The sequence below is a fragment of the Oncorhynchus gorbuscha genome, linkage group LG19, assembly GCF_021184085.1.
Source record: "Oncorhynchus gorbuscha isolate QuinsamMale2020 ecotype Even-year linkage group LG19, OgorEven_v1.0, whole genome shotgun sequence".
Lineage (NCBI taxonomy): Eukaryota > Metazoa > Chordata > Actinopteri > Salmoniformes > Salmonidae > Oncorhynchus > Oncorhynchus gorbuscha.
The window spans coordinates 77,900,294-77,919,598 of record NC_060191.1 but is presented as its reverse complement, the minus strand read 5'-3'; the positions used below and the strand labels follow the sequence as shown (position 1 = coordinate 77,919,598).

The 19,305-nt window shown below is 48.0% G+C and overlaps 1 protein-coding gene across 1 annotated transcript in view; it reads right to left on the bottom strand.

The window, feature by feature from the left end:
- bcl9l (bcl9 like) overlaps positions 1 to 19,305 on the bottom strand; it is a 98,509-nt gene that overhangs the window by 27,951 nt on the left and 51,253 nt on the right. The window contains 3 exon segments of the mRNA XM_046314026.1: positions 2,715 to 2,802; positions 3,755 to 3,929; positions 15,657 to 15,806. Of these exon segments, the coding sequence (XP_046169982.1) occupies positions 2,715 to 2,802; positions 3,755 to 3,929; positions 15,657 to 15,806 (413 nt within the window).

Genomic DNA, 19,305 nt, shown 5'->3' with positions numbered 1-19,305 from the left:
CCATCAGTACCCACTAGTCAGATATCACCCTGTACTATCACCCTGTACCATCAGTACCCACTAGTCAGATATCACCCTGTACCATCAGTACCCACTAGTCAGATATCACCCTGTACCATCAGTACCCACTAGTCAGATATCACCCTGTACTATCAGTACCCACTAGTCAGATATCACCCTGTACTATCACCCTGGACCATCAGTACCCACTAGTCAGATATCACCCTGTACCATCAGTACCCACTAGTCAGATATCACCCTGTACTATCAGTACCCACTAGTCAGATATCACCCTGTACCATCAGTACCCACTAGTCAGATATCACCCTGTACCATCAGTACCCACTAGTCAGATATCACCCTGTACTATCAGTACCCACTAGTCAGATATCACCCTGTACTATCAGTACCCACTAGTCAGATATCACCCTGTACTATCAGTACCCACTAGTCAGATATCACCCTGTACTATCACCCTGTACCATCAGTACCCACTAGTCAGATATCACCCTGTACCATCACCCTGTACCATCAGTACCCACTAGTCAGATATCACCCTGTACCATCAGTACCCACTAGTCAGATATCACCCTGTACCATCAGTACCCACTAGTCAGATATCACCCTGTACTATCAGTACCCACTAGTCAGATATCACCCTGTACTATCAGTACCCACTAGTCAGATATCACCCTGTACCATCAGTACCCACTAGTCAGATATCACCCTGTACTAATCAGTACCCACTAGTCAGATATCACCCTGTACTATCAGTACCCACTAGTCAGATATCACCCTGTACCATCAGTACCCACTAGTCAGATATCACCCTGTACCATCAGTACCCACTAGTCAGATATCACCCTGTACTATCACCCTGTACCATCAGTACCCACCAGTCAGATATCACCCTGTACCATCAGTACCCACTAGTCAGATATCACCCTGTACCATCAGTACCCACTAGTCAGATATCACCCTGTACCATCAGTACCCACTAGTCAGATATCACCCTGTACCATCAGTACCCACTAGTCAGATATCACCCTGTACTATCAGTACCCACTAGTCAGATATCACCCTGTACTATCAGTACCCACTAGTCAGATATCACCCTGTACCATCAGTACCCACTAGTCAGATATCACCCTGTACCATCAGTACCCACTAGTCAGATATCACCCTGTACCATCAGTACCCACTAGTCAGATATCACCCTGTACCATCAGTACCCACTAGTCAGATATCACCCTGTACCATCAGTACCCACTAGTCAGATATCACCCTGTACCATCAGTACCCACTAGTCAGATATCACCCTGTACCATCAGTACCCACTAGTCAGATATCACCCTGTACCATCAGTACCCACTAGTCAGATATCACCCTGTACCATCAGTACCCACTAGTCAGATATCACCCTGTACCATCAGTACCCACTAGTCAGATATCACCCTGTACCATCAGTACCCACTAGTCAGATATCACCCTGTACCATCAGTACCCACTAGTCAGATATCACCCTGTACCATCAGTACCCACTAGTCAGATATCACCCTGTACCATCAGTACCCACTAGTCAGATATCACCCTGTACCCACTAGTCAGATATCATCAGTACCCACTAGTCAGATATCACCCTGTACCATGTTTTTCATGTACCCACTAGTCAGATATCACCCTGTACCATCAGTACCCACTAGTCAGATATCACCCTCCAAACCCACTATCAGTACCCACTAGTCAGATATCACCCTGTACCATCAGTACCCACTAGTCAGATATCACCCTGTACTATCAGTACCCACTAGTCAGATATCACCCTGTACCATCAGTACCCACTAGTCAGATATCACCCTGTACCATCAGTACCCACTAGTCAGATATCACCCTGTACCATCAGTACCCACTAGTCAGATATCACCCTGTACTATCAGTACCCACTAGTCAGATATCACCCTGTACTATCAGTACCCACTAGTCAGATATCACCCTGTACTCAGTCAGTACCCACTAGTCAGATATCACCCTGTACCATCAGTACCCACTAGTCAGATATCACCCTGTACCATCAGTACCCACTAGTCAGATATCACCCTGTACTATCAGTACCCACTAGTCAGATATCACCCTGTACCATCAGTACCCACTAGTCAGATATCACCCTGTACTATCAGTACCCACTAGTCAGATATCACCCTGTACCATCAGTACCCACTAGTCAGATATCTTTCAGTAATTTCAGGACGTCTTGAAATGTTATGGTGCAGTATTTCGCAAGTCAATTTGTTTTTCATGAAAGCGAGTCGTCTATTGCTAAACAACAACAAACTCTCGTTCGTGGAAGAATCCCTACTGTTCTCCAAATTATTGACGAAAGTGAGTAGACTTTGGTTTCCCGAACTGCGGCATGTCTCTGAAAAACCCTCGCCGAAGACCAAAACGCCCCAAAATATAATTATAATATATGCACAACCGATTCCAAACTGCATCTGATGGGAAGTATGCAAACGCCTTAAGAGCGGAGTGTGTTGGTGGGTATCTTTCCAGTGTGTGAAGCTGCGTATCTTTTCAGTGTGGGTAGCTGCGTATCTTTCCAGTGTGGGTAGCTGCGTATCTTTTCAGTGTGGGTAGCTGCGTATCTTTCCAGTGTGGGTAGCTGCGTATCTTTTCAGTGTGGGTAGCTGCGTATCTTTTCAGTGTGGGTAGCTGACCTGCTCCAGTTGTTTGGTCCGTGGGACGTTCTGCTGGTGGAACAGGAGAATAGAGTCTGAGTGGCCGTGCATCACTGATTCAGCAGCACTGAGAGACAGACAGATAACACAGGGTTAATACTTCAGAGTAGCTCCTAGACCCACAGTGGTGTTGATGCTTCTCTCTATAACAGCTTAATGCAAAAGGGCCTACTTTACCTGGGTAACTACTTGACCTGGGTTACCACTTTACCTGGGTTAGGGGGTACTACTTTACCTGGGTTTGGGGGTACTACTCCACCTGGGTTAGGGGGGGTACTACTCCACCTGGGTTTGGGGGTACTACTCCACCTGGGTTTGGGGGTACTACTCCCTCACCTGGGTTTGGGGGTACTACTCCATCTGGGTTTGGGGTACTACTCCACCTGGGTTTGGGGGTACTACTCCACCTGGGTTTGGGGGTACAACTCCACCTGGGTTTGGGGGTACTACTCCACCTGGGTTTGGGGGTACTACTCCACCTGGGTTTGGGGGTACTACTCCACCTGGGTTTGGGGGTACTACTCCACCTGGGTTTGGGGGTACTACTCCACCTGGGTTTGGGGTACTACTCCACCTGGGTTTGGGGGTACAACTCCACCTGGGTTTGGGGGTACTACTCCACCTGGGTTTGGGGGTACTACTCCACCTGGGTTTGGGGGGTTTGGGGTACTACTCCACCTGGGTTTGGGGTACTACTCCACCTGGGTTTGGGGGTACTACTCCACCTGGGTTTGGGGGTACAACTCCACCTGGGTTTGGGGGTACTACTCCACCTGGGTTTGGGGGTGGTACTCCCTCTGGGTTAGGGGGTGGTACTCCCTCTGGGTTAGGGGGTACTACTTCACCTGTTGTTTAGTCATTTCAGTACAAAAGAAACATGACAAGACCAGACCACAAAAATGGATTTGTTCAATTCGTGCACTCTTCTGCTCAGCATTTTTTGTGTGAAGAGCCTTTTATCTCACCACGTGAGGTGTGTGTGCACATGTGTGTGTTCATATTGTGTGTGCATGTCTCACCTGTTGGCCAGGCTGGTAGTGAAGACATAGACCACCTGCTGAGCGGGGCGAGGCATCTCTGACCTTTGACCTCCTGGTCCCAGACCACGTCCCATCCCAGGGGTCAGAGCTGGGTCAGGGGGGAGGGGCACTGGCCCAGCTTTGGAGGATGGGCCGGAGAGACCCTGGAGAGGCCCTGATGACATCACAGAGAGAAGAGGCAAAGGCAGGATTATAGGGTGTGTCCCAAATGGCCCATAGGACACTATATACAGTAGGGCATAGGGTGGGCCCTGGTCAATAGTAGGGCACTATATAGGGTGGGCCCTGGTCAATAGTAGGGCACTATATAGGGTGGGCCCTGGTCAATAGTAGGGCACTATATAGGGTGGGCCCTGGTCAATAGTAGGGCACTATATAGGGTGGGCCCTGGTCAATAGTAGGGCACTATATAGGGTGGGCCCTGGTCAATAGTAGGGCACTATATAGGGTGGGCCCTGGTCAATAGTAGGGCACTATATAGGGTGGGCCCTGGTCAATAGTAGGGCACTATATAGGGTGGGCCCTGGTCAATAGTAGGGCACTATATAGGGTGGGCCCTGGTCAATAGTAGGGCACTATATAGGGTGGGCCCTGGTCAATAGTAGGGCACTATATAGGGTGGGCCCTGGTCAATAGTAGGGCACTATATAGGGTGGGCCCTGGTCAATAGTAGGGCACTATATAGGGTGGGCCCTGGTCAATAGTAGGGCACTATATAGGGTGGGCCCTGGTCAATAGTAGGGCACTATTTAGGGTGGGCCCTGGTCAATAGTAGGGCACTATATAGGGTGGGCCCTGGTCAATAGTAGGGCACTATATAGGGTGGGCCCTGGTCAATAGTAGGGCACTATTTAGGGTGGGCCCTGGTCAATAGTAGGGCACTATATAGGGTGGGCCCTGGTCAATAGTAGGGCACTATTTAGGGTGGGCCCTGGTCAATAGTAGGGCACTATATAGGGTGGGCCCTGGTCAATAGTAGGGCACTATTTAGGGTGGGCCCTGGTCAATAGTAGGGCACTATATAGGGTGGGCCCTGGTCAATAGTAGGGCACTATATAGGGTGGGCCCTGGTCAATAGTAGGGCACTTTATAGGGTGGGCCCTGGTCAATAGCTTTCTCTGCCCTTAACCTTGTTCTGAACACCTCCAAAACAAAGGTCATGTGGTTTGGTAAGAAGAATGCCCCTCTCTCCACAGGTGTGATTACTACCTCTGAGGGTTTAGAGCTTGAGGTAGTCACCTCAAACAAGTACTTGGGAGTATGGCTAGACAGGACACTGTCTTTCTCTCAGCACATATCAAAGCTGCAGGCTAAAGTTAAATCTAGACTTGGTTAAATCTAGACTTAGTTTCCTCTATCGTAATCTGTTTCACCCCAGCTGCCAAACTAACCCTGATTCAGATGACCATCCTGCCCATGACAGATTACGGAGATGTACTTTATAGATAGGCAGGTCAGGGTGTTTTTGAGCTGCTAAATGTTCTTTACCATTCGGCCATCAGATTTGCCACAAATGCTCCTTATAGGACACATCACTGCACTCCCCCTGTAAACTCCCCCCTATCTGGGGCGGCAGGGTAGCCTAGTGGTTAGAGCGCTGGACTAGTAACCGAATGGTTGAAAGTTCAAATCCCCGAGCTGACAAGGTACAAATCTGTCATTCTGCCCCTGACCAGGCTGTCATTGAAAATAATAATTTGTTCTAAACTGACTTGCCTAGTTCAATAAAGCTGTAAAAAAATCTGGTCTAGTTAAATAAAGGTAAAATAAAAAAATATCTACAGCAGCCCTCACCCTCCACATACAACACCCGTCATATTCTGTTAAAGGTCCCCAAAGCACACACATCCCTGGGTTGCTCGTCTTTTCAGTTCGCTGAAGCTAGCAAATGGAACGAGGACAGTTTTATCTCTTCATTCAAAGACTCAATCATGGAACCTCTTACTGACAGTGGTGGCTGCTTAGCGTGATGTATTGTTGTCTCTACCTTCTTGCCCTTTGTGCTGTTGCCTGTGTCCAATAATGTTGTGTTGCTACCATGTTGTGTTGCTACCATGTTGTGTTGCTACCATGTTGTGTTGCTACCATGTTGTGATGCTACCATGTTGTGATGCTACCATGTTGTGCTGCTACCATGTCGTGTTGCTACCATGTCGTGTTGCTACCATGTTGTGTTGCTACCATGTTGTGTTGCTAACATGTTGTGTTGCTACCATGTTGTGTTGCTACCATGTTGTGTTGCTACCATGCTGTGTTGTCTTGTGTTGGTGTAGACCGTGAAATGCTTAACCAACAATGCAGTTTAAAAAAAATATGGATTTTTTTTTTTAAGTAACAAGTAATTAAAGAGCAGCATTAAAATAACAATATATACAGGGTATTACGGTACAGAGTCAATGTGGAGGCTATATACAGGGTGTTACGGTACAGAGTCAATGTGGAGGCTATATACAGGGGAGTACCGGTACAGAGTCAATGTGGAGGCTATGTACAGGGTTTTTACGGTACAGAGTCAATGTGGAGGCTATATACAGGGTATTACGGTAAAGAGTCAATGTGGAGGCTATATACAGGGGGTACCGGTACAGAGTCAATGTGGAGGCTATATACAGGGTGTTACGGTACAGAGTCAATGTGGAGGCTATATACAGGGTGTTACGGTACAGAGTCAATATGGAGGCTATATACAGGGGGTACCGGTACAGAGTCAATGTGGAGGCTATATACTGGGGGTACCGGTACAGAGTCAATGTGGAGGCTATATACAGGGGGTACCGGTACAGAGTCAATGTGGAGGCTATATACAGGGTGTTACGGTACAGAGTCAATGTGGAGGCTATATACAGGGTGTTACGGTACAGAGTCAATGTGGAGGCTATATACAGGGGGTACCGGTACAGAGTCAATATGGAGGCTATATACAGGGTACCGGTACAGGTACAGAGTCAATGTGGAGGCTATATACAGGGTGTTACGGTACAGAGTCAATGTGGAGGCTATATACAGGGGTACCAGTACAGAGTCAATGTGGAGGCTATATACAGGGGGTACCGGTACAGAGTCAATGTGGAGGCTATATACAGGGGGTACCGGTACAGAGTCAATGTGGAGGCTATATACAGGGGGTACCGGTACAGAGTCAATGTGGAGGCTATATACAGGGGGTGTTACGGTACAGAGTCAATGTGGAGGCTATATACAGGGTGTTACGGTACAGAGTCAATGTGCAGGCTATATCACAGGGGGTGTACCGGTACAGAGTCAATGTGGAGGCTATATACAGGAAGTACCGGTACAGAGTCAATGTGGAGGCTATATACAGGGGGCTACCGGGGGTACAGGTACAGAGTCAATGTGGAGGCTATATACAGGTGGTACCGGTACAGAGTCAATGTGGAGGCTATATACAGGGGGTACCGGTACAGAGTCAATGTGGAGGCTATATACAGGAAGTACCGGTACAGAGTCAATGTGGAGGCTATATATAGGGGTACAGAGTCAATGTGGAGGCTATATACAGGTGGTACCGGTACAGAGTCAATGTGGAGGCTATATACAGGGGGTACCGGTACAGAGTCAATGTGGAGGCTATATACAGGGTGTTACGGTACAGAGTCAATGTGGAGGCTATATACAGGGGGTACCGGTACAGAGTCAATGTGGAGGCTATATACAGGGTGTTACGGTACAGAGTCAATGTGGAGGCTATATACAGGGGGGCACCGGTTAGTTGAGGTAGTATGTACATGTAGGTAGAGTTATTAAAGTGACTATGCATAGAGGACAACAGAGAGTGGCAGTGGTGTGGAGAGCTGAGGTGAAAATATTCTGGGTAGCCATTTGCCTAGATGTTAAGGGGTTTTAGGTCTTGGGGGTAGAAGCTGTTACGTTCATGGCTACAGACGTGAGTGCTACGGGTCGGTAGTCATTTGGACAGGTTCTCGGTCACCTCCCTGACCTAGGCCCGTCTCCTCCCGATTTCTCAGTTTGGGCGGCCAGCTCTAGGAGGAGTCTAGGTTGTTCCAAACTTCTTCCATTTCAGAACGATGAAGGTCACTGTAACACTGCATGCTGACATGCACTGTCAACTGCGGGACCTTATATAGACAGGTGTGTGCCTTTCCAAATCATGTCCAATCAATTGAATTTACCACAGGTGGACTCCAATCAAGTTGTAGAAACATCTCAAGGATGATCAATGGAAACAGGATGCACCTGAGCTCAATTTAGAGTCTCATAGCAAAGGGTCTGAATACTTATGTAAATAAGGTATCTGTTTATTATTTTTTAATACATTTCCTAAAATTTGAATGCTTTCTAAATGCACTTCATCTAATGCTTACCCTAAAATAATGCACTGCATGGCTTAATCTAATGCTTACCCTAAAATAATGCACTGCATGGCTTAATCTAATGCTTACCCTAAAATAATGCACTGCATGGCTTAATCTAATGCTTACCCTAAAATAATGCACTGCATGGCTTAATCTAATGCTTACCCTAAAATAATGCACTGCATGGCTTAATCTAATGCTTACCCCAAACATAATGCACTGCATGGTTTAATCTAATGCTTACCCTAAAATAACGCACTGCATGGCTTAGTTTAATGCTTACCCTAAAATAATGCACTGCATGGCTTAATCTAATGCTTACCCTAAAATAATGCACTGCATGGCTTAATCTAATGCTTACCCTAAAATAATGCACTGCATGGCTTAATCTAATGCTTACCCCAAACATAATGCACTGCATGGCTTAATCTAATGCTTACCCTAAAATAATGCACTGCATGGCTTAATCTAATGCTTACCCTAAAATAATGCACTGCATGGCTTAATCTAATGCTTACCCTCTAATAATGCATTGCATGGCTTAATCTAATGCTTGCCCTAAAATAATGCACTGCATGGCTTAATCTAATGCTTACCCTAAAATAATGCACTGCATGGCTTAATCTAATGCTTACCCCAAAATAATGCACTGCATGGCTTAATCTAATGCTTACCCTAAAATAATGCACTGCATGGCTTAATCTAATGCTTACCCTAAAATAATGCACTGCATGGCTTAATCTAATGCTTACCCTCTAATAATGCATCATTAAATATAATGCTTGCCTAAAATAATGCACTGATGTCTTAATCTAATGCTTACCCTAAAATAATGCACTGCATCAACTAATGCTTACCCTAAAATAATTGCATGGCTTAATCTAAACCCTAAAATAATGCACTGCATGGCTTAATCTAATTCCAAAATAATGCACTGCATGGCTTAATCTAATGCTTACCCTAAAATAATGCACTGCATGGCTTAATCTAATTTACCCTAAAATAATGCACTGCATGGCTTAATCTAATGCTTACCCTAAAATAATGCACTGCATGGCTTAGTCTTTTACCCTAAAATAATGCACTGCATGGCTTAATCTAATGCTTACCCTAAAATAATGCACTGCATGGCTTAATCTAATGCTTACCCTAAAATAATGCACTGCATGGCTTAGTCTAATGCTTACCCTAAAATAATGCACTGCATGGCTTAGTCTAATGCTTACCCTAAAATAATGCATTTAAATCTAAATTTGGCACATCATTGAGCACGTTACACATCATTAAATATATTGACGTAAAAATTAGACAGTAGCGTACAAATAGTTCAACTAAACTCAATTTGAAATAAAATAAAATTGACTAAAATATAATTCCAATATATAGGTCTGTGTAGCCTGTAATGAATTTATATTTGAATACAGTCATCTGGGTTTTCATTGGAGTATCTTTATATCCTTAGCTTGTCACGTAATTAATTATGTATTACGTAAAGATGTATTGCGTAAAGATGGCGTATTGTGTAAAGATGGCGTATTGTGTAAAGATGGCGTATTGTGTAAAGATGGCGTATTGTGTAAAGATGTCGTATTGCGTAAAGATGTCGTATTGCGTAAAGATGGCGTATTGCGTAAAGATGGCGTATTGCGTAAAGATGGCGTATTGTGTAAAGATGGCGTATTGTGTAAAGATGGCGTATTGCGTAAAGATGGCGTATTGTGTAAAGATGGCGTATTGTGTAAAGATGGCGTATTGTGTAAAGATGGCGTATTGTGTAAAGATGGCGTATTGTGTAAAGATGGCGTATTGTGTAAAGATGGCGTATTGTGTAAAGATGGCGTATTGTGTAAAGATGGCGTATTGTGTAAAGATGGCGTATTGTGTAAAGATGGCGTATTGCGTAAAGATGGCGTATTGTGTAAAGATGTGTTATGTAAAGAATTATATATAATGCAACTTTGTAATTGTAGTCAGTGTCACATTCATTCTGAAGTTATTGGCGGTCACAGAAAGACAGATAAAAGTCTTGATTTTGTGTTTAGTGGAGATCTTCGCGGAAGGGCAAAAAAAACAAAACATCTAACGACATTGTAGAAAAGGCACAAAAAAATAATAATCTCACACTTTTAAACGAACTGCTCCTTTAACTACAGCTGCCTCTGAGCCATAGAGATGTGTAGAGATCCCAATGTCTTTAAATGGTGCTGCCCATGTAATACAGGCTTTCGTGCACTAGAGATCTCTATACAACTTCATGCTCTGAGATCACCTGCATTTGGTACCAAACAACTCTTCTACGTGGGGATTTGCATTATCACTGAAGGATTTGGGAGGATTTATTTTATTTTTGTATATGAAGTTGTTATTCCCCCACCTTTCCCAACATTAATTCATAGATAAATAGATAGATAGAGATATTTAAAATGCCGCTAGGGCGGCAGCGTAGCCTAGTGGTTAGAGCGGAAGGTTGCGAGTTCAAACCCCCGAGCTGACAAGGTACAAATCTGTCGTTCTGCCCCTGAACAGGCAGTTAACCCACTGTTCCCAGGCCGTCATTGAAAATAAGAATATGTTCTTAACTGACTTGCCTGGTTAAATAAAGGTAAAATAAAAAATAAAAAATAAAAAAAATACAGTAGGTGGCAGCAATACACCAATAGGTGAGGTCTGTCATGAACCTTAAAGAACTCTCCTGCACGTATATCCTTTGACCTCTGTTAGGTTTGAGTCACAGTATCCAATGTGAGTAAATCATGAAATATCGTTTACTTTCTATTTCATGTGTATCGATTCTAACATGAGCTGCTGTGTAGTTAGCGGTAGAATGCCGAGTTGTGGACATGTGAAGGGATATTTTGCATGTGTATGATCAGATGTTTATATGTTTAAGTGTTATGACGCTAATGAAAATAGGTTTTCTGTTTATTTCTTAGCAAGTCAATCATGAGACAAGTAAATAATACGGGAACTCAACCTTTAACTGGTCTAGGAACAGTGGAACAGTGGGTTAACTGGTCTAGGAACAGTGGAACAGTGGGTTATCTGGTCTAGGAACAGTGGAACAGTGGGTTAACTGGTCTAGGAACAGTGGAACAGTGGGTTAACTGGTCTAGGAACAGTGGGTTAACTGGTCTAGGAACAGTGGGTTAACTGGTCTAGGAACAGTGGGTTAACTGGTCTAGGAACAGTGGGTTAACTGGTCTAGGAACAGTGGGTTAACTGGTCTAGGAACAGTGGAACAGTGGGTTAACTGGCCTGGGAACAGTGGAACAGTGGGTTAACTGGCCTGGGAACAGTGGAACAGTGGGTTAACTGGCCTGGGAACAGTGGAACAGTGGGTTAACTGGTCTAGGAACAGTGGAACAGTGGGTTAACTGGCCTGGGAACAGTGGAACAGTGGGTTAACTGGTCTAGGAACAGTGGGTTAACTGGTCTAGGAACAGTGGAACAGTGGGTTAACTGGTCTAGGAACAGTGGAACAGTGGGTTAACTGGTCTAGGAACAGTGGAACAGTGGGTTAACTGGTCTAGGAACAGTGGAACAGTGGGTTAACTGGTCTAGGAACAGTGGGTTAACTGGTCTAGGAACAGTGGAACAGTGGGTTAGCTGGTCTAGGAACAGTGGGTTAACTGGTCTAGGAACAGTGGGTTAACTGGTCTAGGAACAGTGGAACAGTGGGTTAACTGGTCTAGGAACAGTGGAACAGTGGGTTAACTGGTCTAGGAACAGTGGGTTAACTGGTCTAGGAACAGTGGAACAGTGGGTTAACTGGTCTAGGAACAGTGGAACAGTGGGTTAACTGGTCTAGGAACAGTGGGTTAACTGGTCTAGGAACAGTGGGTTAACTGGTCTAGGAACAGTGGGTTAACTGGTCTAGGAACAGTGGAACAGTGGGTTAACTGGTCTAGGAACAGTGGGCATGGGAACAGTGGGTTAACTGGTCTAGGAATAGTGGAACAGTGGGTTAACTGGTCTAGGAATAGTGGAACAGTGGGTTAACTGGTCTAGGAATAGTGGAACAGTGGGTTAACTGGTCTAGGAATAGTGGAACAGTGGGTTAACTGGTCTAGGAACAGTGGGCCTGGGAACAGTGGGTTAACTGGCCTGGGAACAGTGGGTTAACTGGCCTGGGAACAGTGGGTTAACTGGTCTAGGAACAGTGGGTTAACTGGTCTAGGAACAATGGGTTAACTGGTCTAGGAACAATGGGCCTAGGAACAATGGGCCTAGGAACAATGGGCCTAGGAACAATGGGCCTAGGACCAGTGGGTCTAGGAACAGTGGGCCTAGGAACAGTGGGTTAACTGCCTTGTTGAGGGGCAGAACGACAGATTTTTACATTGTCAGCTCGGGGATTCGATCTTGCAACCTTCCAACGCTCTAACCACTAGGCTACCTGCCGCCCCAAGTCGCCTGCAGCCTGTATCAGCCCAGTCTCTCTCCCTGTCCCTGTATCAGCCCAGTCTCTCTCCCTGCCAGCCCAGTCTCTCTCCCTGTATCAGCCCAGTCTCTCTCCCTGAATCAGCCCAGTCTCTCTCCCTGAATCAGCCCAGTCTCTCTCCCTGTATCAGCCCAGTCTCTCTCCCTGTATCAGCCCAGTCTCTCTCCCTGTATCAGCCCAGTCTCTCTCCCTGAATCAGCCCAGTCTCTCTCCCTGCCAGCCCAGTCTCTCTCCCTGTATCAGCCCAGTCTCTCTCCCTGAATCAGCCCAGTCTCTCTCCCTGAATCAGCCCAGTCTCTCTCCCTGAATCAGCCCAGTCTCTCTCCCTGTATCAGCCCAGTCTCTCTCCCTGAATCAGCCCAGTCTCTCTCCCTGAATCAGCCCAGTCTCTCTTCCTGTATCAGCCCAGTCTCTCTCCCTGTATCAGCCCAGTCTCTCTCCCTGTCCCTGTCCCAGCCCAGTCTCTCTCCCTGTCCCTGCATCAGCACAGTCTCTCTCCCTGTCCCTGTATCAGCCCACCCCAATCACCCTCTCCCCGTCAACCTCTCCCCGTCAACCTCTCCCCGTCAACCCCTCCCCGCCAACCCCTCCCCGCCAACCCCTCCCCGTCAACCTCTCCCCGTCAACCTCTCCCCGTCAACCTCTCCCCGTCAATCCCTCCCCGTCAACCTCTCCCCGTCAACCCCTCCCCGCCAACCCCTCCCCAAACCCTCCCGTCAACCCCTCCCCGCCAACCCCTCCCCGTCAACCCCTCCCCGTCAACCCCTCCCGTCAACCCCTCCCCGTCAACCTCCCCGTCAACCCCTCCCCGTCAACCCCTCCCCGTCAACCCCTCCCCGTCAACCCCTCCCCGTCAACCCCTCCCCACACAGACTGGATCAGTGAGTTCATTATGTTGTTCAAACACTAGATGGGGCCAAAACCCATGAAAAGTTACAACACTATGGTGAAACAGACTGATATTTGCCATTGGTACGGTAGAAAAACTGTAGAGTTTGTGCCTAGGGGGGTTTAGTAGGGGCTAGGGGGTTTTAGTAGGGGCTGGGGGTTTAGTAGGGGCTAGGGGGTTCAGTAAGGGCTAGGGGGTTCAGTAGGGGCTGGGGGGTTTAGTAGGGGCTAGGGGGTTCAGTAGGGGCTAGGGGGTTAGTAGGGGCTAGGGGGTTTAGTAGGGGCTAGGGGGTTCAGTAGGGGCTAGGGGGTTCAGTAGGGGCTGGGGGTTGAGTAGGATATGGGCCTATGGGGGTTCAGTAGGGGCTAGCGGGTTTCAGTAGGATATGGGTCTATGGGGGTTCAGTAGGGGCTAGGGGTCTCAGTAGGATATGGACCTATGGGGGTTCAGTAGGGGCTAGGGGGTCTCAGTAGGATATGGGCCTATGGGGGTTCAGTAGGGGCTAGGGGGTCTCAGTAGGATATAGGCCTATGGGGGTTCAGAAGGGGCTAGGGGGTCTCAGTAGGGGTAGGGCCTATGGGGGTTCAGAAGGGGCTAGGGGTTTCAGTAGGATATAGGCCTATGGGGGTTCAGTAGGGGCTAGGGGTTTCAGTAGGATATAGGCCTATGGGGGTTCAGTAGGGGCTAGGGGGTCTCAGTAGGATATAGGCCTATGGGGGTTCAGTAGGGGCTAGGGGTTTCAGTAGGATATAGGCCTATAGGGGTTCAGTAGGGGCTAGGGGGTTTCAGTAGGATATAGGCCTATGGGGGTTCAGTAGGGGCTAGGAGGTTTCAGTAGGATATAGGCCTATGGGGGTTCAGTAGGGGCTAGGGGTTTCAGTAGGATATAGGCCTATGGGGGTTCAGTAGGGGCTAGGGGGTTTCAGTAGGATATAGGCCTATAGGGGTTCAGTAGGGGCTAGGGGGTTTCAGTAGGATATAGGCCTATGGGGGTTCAGTAGGGGCTAGGGGGTCTCAGTAGGATATAGGCCTATAGGGGTTCAGTAGGGGCTAGGGGGTCTCAGTAGGATATAGGCCTATGGGGGTTCAGTAGGGGCTAGGGGGTCTCAGTAGGATATAGGCCTATGGGGGTTCAGAAGGGGCTAGGGGGTCTCAATAGGGGTAGGGCCTTTGGGGGTTCAGAAGGGGCTAAGGGGGTTTAGTAGGGCCTATGGCGGTTTAGTAGGGCCTATGGGGGTTCAGTAGGGGTAGGGCCTATGGGGTTCAGCAGGGTCCAGGGGGGGGGGGTTCAGTAGGTGGGTTTCAGTAGGGCCTAGGGGGGGTGTTTATGGACAGCAATTCTGTCACAAAAACAGATTACTGGACACCCATTAAATCCATGAGTATGCTTAATCTGGGTCCCGTGAGGGGTGCAGTCTACTCACAGTGTCCCGTGAGGGGTGCAGTCTACTCACAGTGTCCCGTGAGGGGTGCAGTCTACTCACAGTGTCCCGTGAGGGGTGCAGTCTACTCACAGTGTCCCGTGAGGGGTGCAGTCTACTCACAGTGTCCCGTGAGGGGTGCAGTCTACTCACAGTGTCCCGTGAGGGTGCAGTCTACTCACAGTGTCCCGTGAGGGGTGCAGTCTACTCACAGTGTCCCGTGAGGGGTGCAGTCTACTCACAGTGTCCCGTGAGGGGTGCAGTCTACTCACAGTGTCCCGTGAGGGGTGCAGTCTACTCACAGTGTCAAGTGAGGGGTGCAGTCTACTCACAGTGTCCCGTGAGGGGTGCAGTCTACTCACAGTGTCAAGTGAGGGGTGCAGTCTACTCACAGTGTCCCGTGAGGGGTGCAGTCTACTCACAGTGTCCCGTGAGAGGTGCAGTCTACTCACAGTGTCAAGTGAGGGGTGCAGTCTACTCACAGTGTCAAGTGAGGGGTGCAGTCTACTCACAGTGTCCCGTGAGGGGTGCAGTCTACTCACATTGTCAAGTGAGGGGTGCAGTCTACTCAGTGTCCCATGAGGGGTGCAGTCTACTCAATGTCCCATGAGGGGTGCAGTCTACTCAGTGTCCCATGAGGGGTGCAGTCTACTCAATGTCCCATGAGGGGTGCAGTCTACTCAGTGTCCCATGAGGGGTGCAGTCTACTCAGTGTCCCATGAGGGGTGCAGTCTACTCATTGTCCCATCAGGGGTGCAGTCTACTCAGTGTCCCGTGAGGGGTGCAGTGTACTCACGGTGTGTAGCAGGGTGTGTAGCAGGGTGTGTAGCAGGGTGTGGCTTGTCCTCCTCCTCTTCAGTGTCGGGGCCAGAGCACCACTCATCTCCACTGTAAGGCTGTTTCTTCTCCAACACACATCGCCGTTTACTGCGCATCACTCCTTCTACTGGGAGGGGACAACACACATACACATTTTGGATGTGTAACTATAACAGGCCATAATGCTTAATTACTACACAGCATCCATCATGAGAGGACAGGTCAGGAGGGAGGGAGAGGTAAGGAAGGAGAGGAAGGGAGGGAGGATAGGTCCTGGCCTCATACTATCAAATAATGTTGGGAGACAGTGTGTGTAGTGAGACAAAGGGGAGACTGCCATGTATGTGTCCTCACTTTGACTAGTGTACACTATCTCCTGCTATGGCCTCAAACTAGTCTACACTATCTCCTGCTATGGCCTCAAACTAGTCTACACTATCTCCTGCTATGGCCTCAAACTAGTGTACACTATATCCTGCTATGGCATCAAACTAGTGTACACTATCTCCTGCTATGGCCTCAAACTAGTGTACACTATCTCCTGCTATGGCATCAAACTAGTGTACACTATCTCCTGCTATGGCCTCAAACTAGTCTACACTATCTCCTGCTATGGCCTCAAACTAGTGTACACTATCTCCTGCTATGGCCTCAAACATCAAACTCAAACTAGTGTACACTATCTCCTGCTATGGCCTCAAACTAGTGTACACTATCTCCTGCTATGGCCTCAAACTAGTGTACACTATCTCCTGCTATGGCCTCAAACTAGTGTACACTATCTCCTGCTATGGCCTCAAACTAGTCTACACTATCTCCTGCTATGGCCTCAAACTAGTCTACACTATCTCCTGCTATGGCCTCAAACTAGTGTACACTATCTCCTGCTATGGCATCAAACTAGTGTACACTATCTCCTGCTATGGCCTCAAACTAGTGTACACTATCTCCTGCTATGGCTGTGTCCTCCAAGTATTGTACACACTATCGAGTGCAATGGATGTGTCCTCATGACCCGCCCAGCAGCAGGGACTCAGCCTGACCCGCCCAGCAGCAGGGACTCAGCCTGACCTGCCCAGCAGCAGGGACTCAGCCTGACCCGCCCAGCAGCAGGGACTCAGCCTGACCCGCCCAGCAGCAGGGACTCAGCCTGACCCGCCCAGCAGCAGGGACTCAGCCTGACCCGCCCAGCAGCAGGGACTCAGCCTGACCCGCCCAGCAGCAGGGACTCAACCTGAGCTATGCATTCACTTTTGCTTCCAGCAGACAGTCATTGGTTTAGATAAACGGTCAGGTGGCAGTGTGTGTGTGTTTGTGTTAGCTGGTTTACATTCTCTTTAATCATTGGCCCTCTTCAGGTGTGAGTTGAGGAGGGGAGAGGAGGGGGGTAGATTAGTGGGGAGGACGAGAGGAGGGGGGGACGAGAAGGGGGGTAGATTATTGGGGAGGACGAGAGGAGGGGGGAGAAGGGGGGTAGATTAGTGGGGAGGGACGAGAGGAGGGGGGGGAGAAGGGGGGTAGATTAGTGGGGAGGACCAGAGGAGGGGGGGGGATGACTTGCATTTAATTTGAATGTGTTTCTGTTTATTTAGCTAGAGGGAAATTAGATCAGAGAGAGAACCGGACGTTTCCCTTCAAAGGACCTGCCCAATCATTCTCACTCTCTCTCTGTCTGGGTGGTGGACCATTCTTCATAGGGAAAACTGTTGAGCGTGAAAAACCCAGCAGCGTTACAGTTCTTGACTCAAACCGGTGGGCCTGGCACCTACTACCGTACCCCGTTCAAACCGGTGCACCTGGCATCTACTACCGTACCCCGTTCAAACCGGTGCGCCTGGCATCTACTACCACCTACTACCACCTATTACCACCTACTACCATCTACTACCACCTACTACCATCTACTACCACCTACTACCATCTACTACCACCTACCCACTACTACCACCTACTACCACCTACTACCACCTACTACCACCACCTACTACCACCTACTACCACCTACTACCACCACATACTACCACCTACTACCACCTACTACCACCACCTACTACCATCTACTGCCATATCCCGTTCAAAGGCACTTCAATCTTTTGTCTTGCCCATTCACCCTCTGAATGGGACACATACACCACCAGTCTCAATTGAACCCAGTCTCCTCCTCTTCATCTACACTCAGCTGCTCTCAGTCCATCTCACATATCTCTATAAACCATCCCTCAGCTGCTCAGTCCACCTCACCTATCTCCATAAACCATCCCTCAGCTGCTCTCAGTCCACCTCACCTATCTCTATAAACCACCCCTCAGCTGCTCTCAGTGGAACCTCACCTATCTCTATAAACCATCCCTCAGCTGCTCTCAGTCCATCTCACATATCTCTATAAACCATCCCTCAGCTGCTCTCAGTCCACCTCACCTATCTCTATAAACCATCCCTCAGCTGCTCTCAGTCCACATCACCTATCTCTATAAACCATCCCTCAGCTGCTCAGTCCACCTCACCTATCTCCATAAACCATCCCTCAGCTGCTCTCAGTCCACCTCACCTATCTCTATAAACCACCCCTCAGCTGCTCTCAGTGGAACCTCACCTATCTCTATAAACCATCCCTCAGCCGCTCTCAGTCCATCTCACATATCTCTATAAACCATCCCTCAGCTGCTCTCAGTCCACCTCACCTATCTCTATAAACCATCCCTCAGCTGCTCTCAGTCCACATCACCTATCTCTATAAACCATCCCTCAGCTGCTCTCAGTCCACCTCACCTATCTCTATAAACCATCCACCTCACCCATCTCTATAAACCATCCACCTCACCCATCTCTATAAACCATCCACCTCACCCATCTCTATAAACCATCCACCTCACCTATCTCTATAAACCATCCACCTCACCTATCTCTATAAACCATCCACCTCACCTATCTCTATAAACCATCCACCTCACCTATCTCTATAAACCATCCACCTCACCCATCTCTATAAACCATCCACCTCACCCATCTCTATAAACCATCCACCTCACCTATCTCTATAAACCATCCACCTCACCTATCTCTATAAACCATCCCTCAGCTGCTCTCAGTCCACCTCACCTATCTCTATAAACCATCCACCTCACCTATCTCTATAAACCATCCACCTCACCTATCTCTATAAACCATCCACCTCACCTATCTCTATAAACCATCCACCTCACCTATCTCTATAAACCATCCACCTCACCTATCTCTAAACCATCCACCTCACCCATCTCTATAAACCATCCACCTCACCTATCTCTATAAACCATCCACCTCACCTATCTCTATAAACCATCCACCTCACCCATCTCTATAAACCATCCACCTCACCCATCTCTATAAACCATCCACCTCACCTATCTCTATAAACCATCCACCTCACCTATCTCTATAAACCATCCCTCAGCTGCTCTCAGTCCACCTCACCTATCTCTATAAACCATCCACCTCACCTATCTCTATAAACCATCCACCTCACCTATCTCTATAAACCATCCACCTCACCCATCTCTATAAACCATCCCTCAGCTGCTCTCAGTCCACCTCACCTATCTCTATAAACCATCCACCTCACCCATCTCTATAAACCATCCACCTCA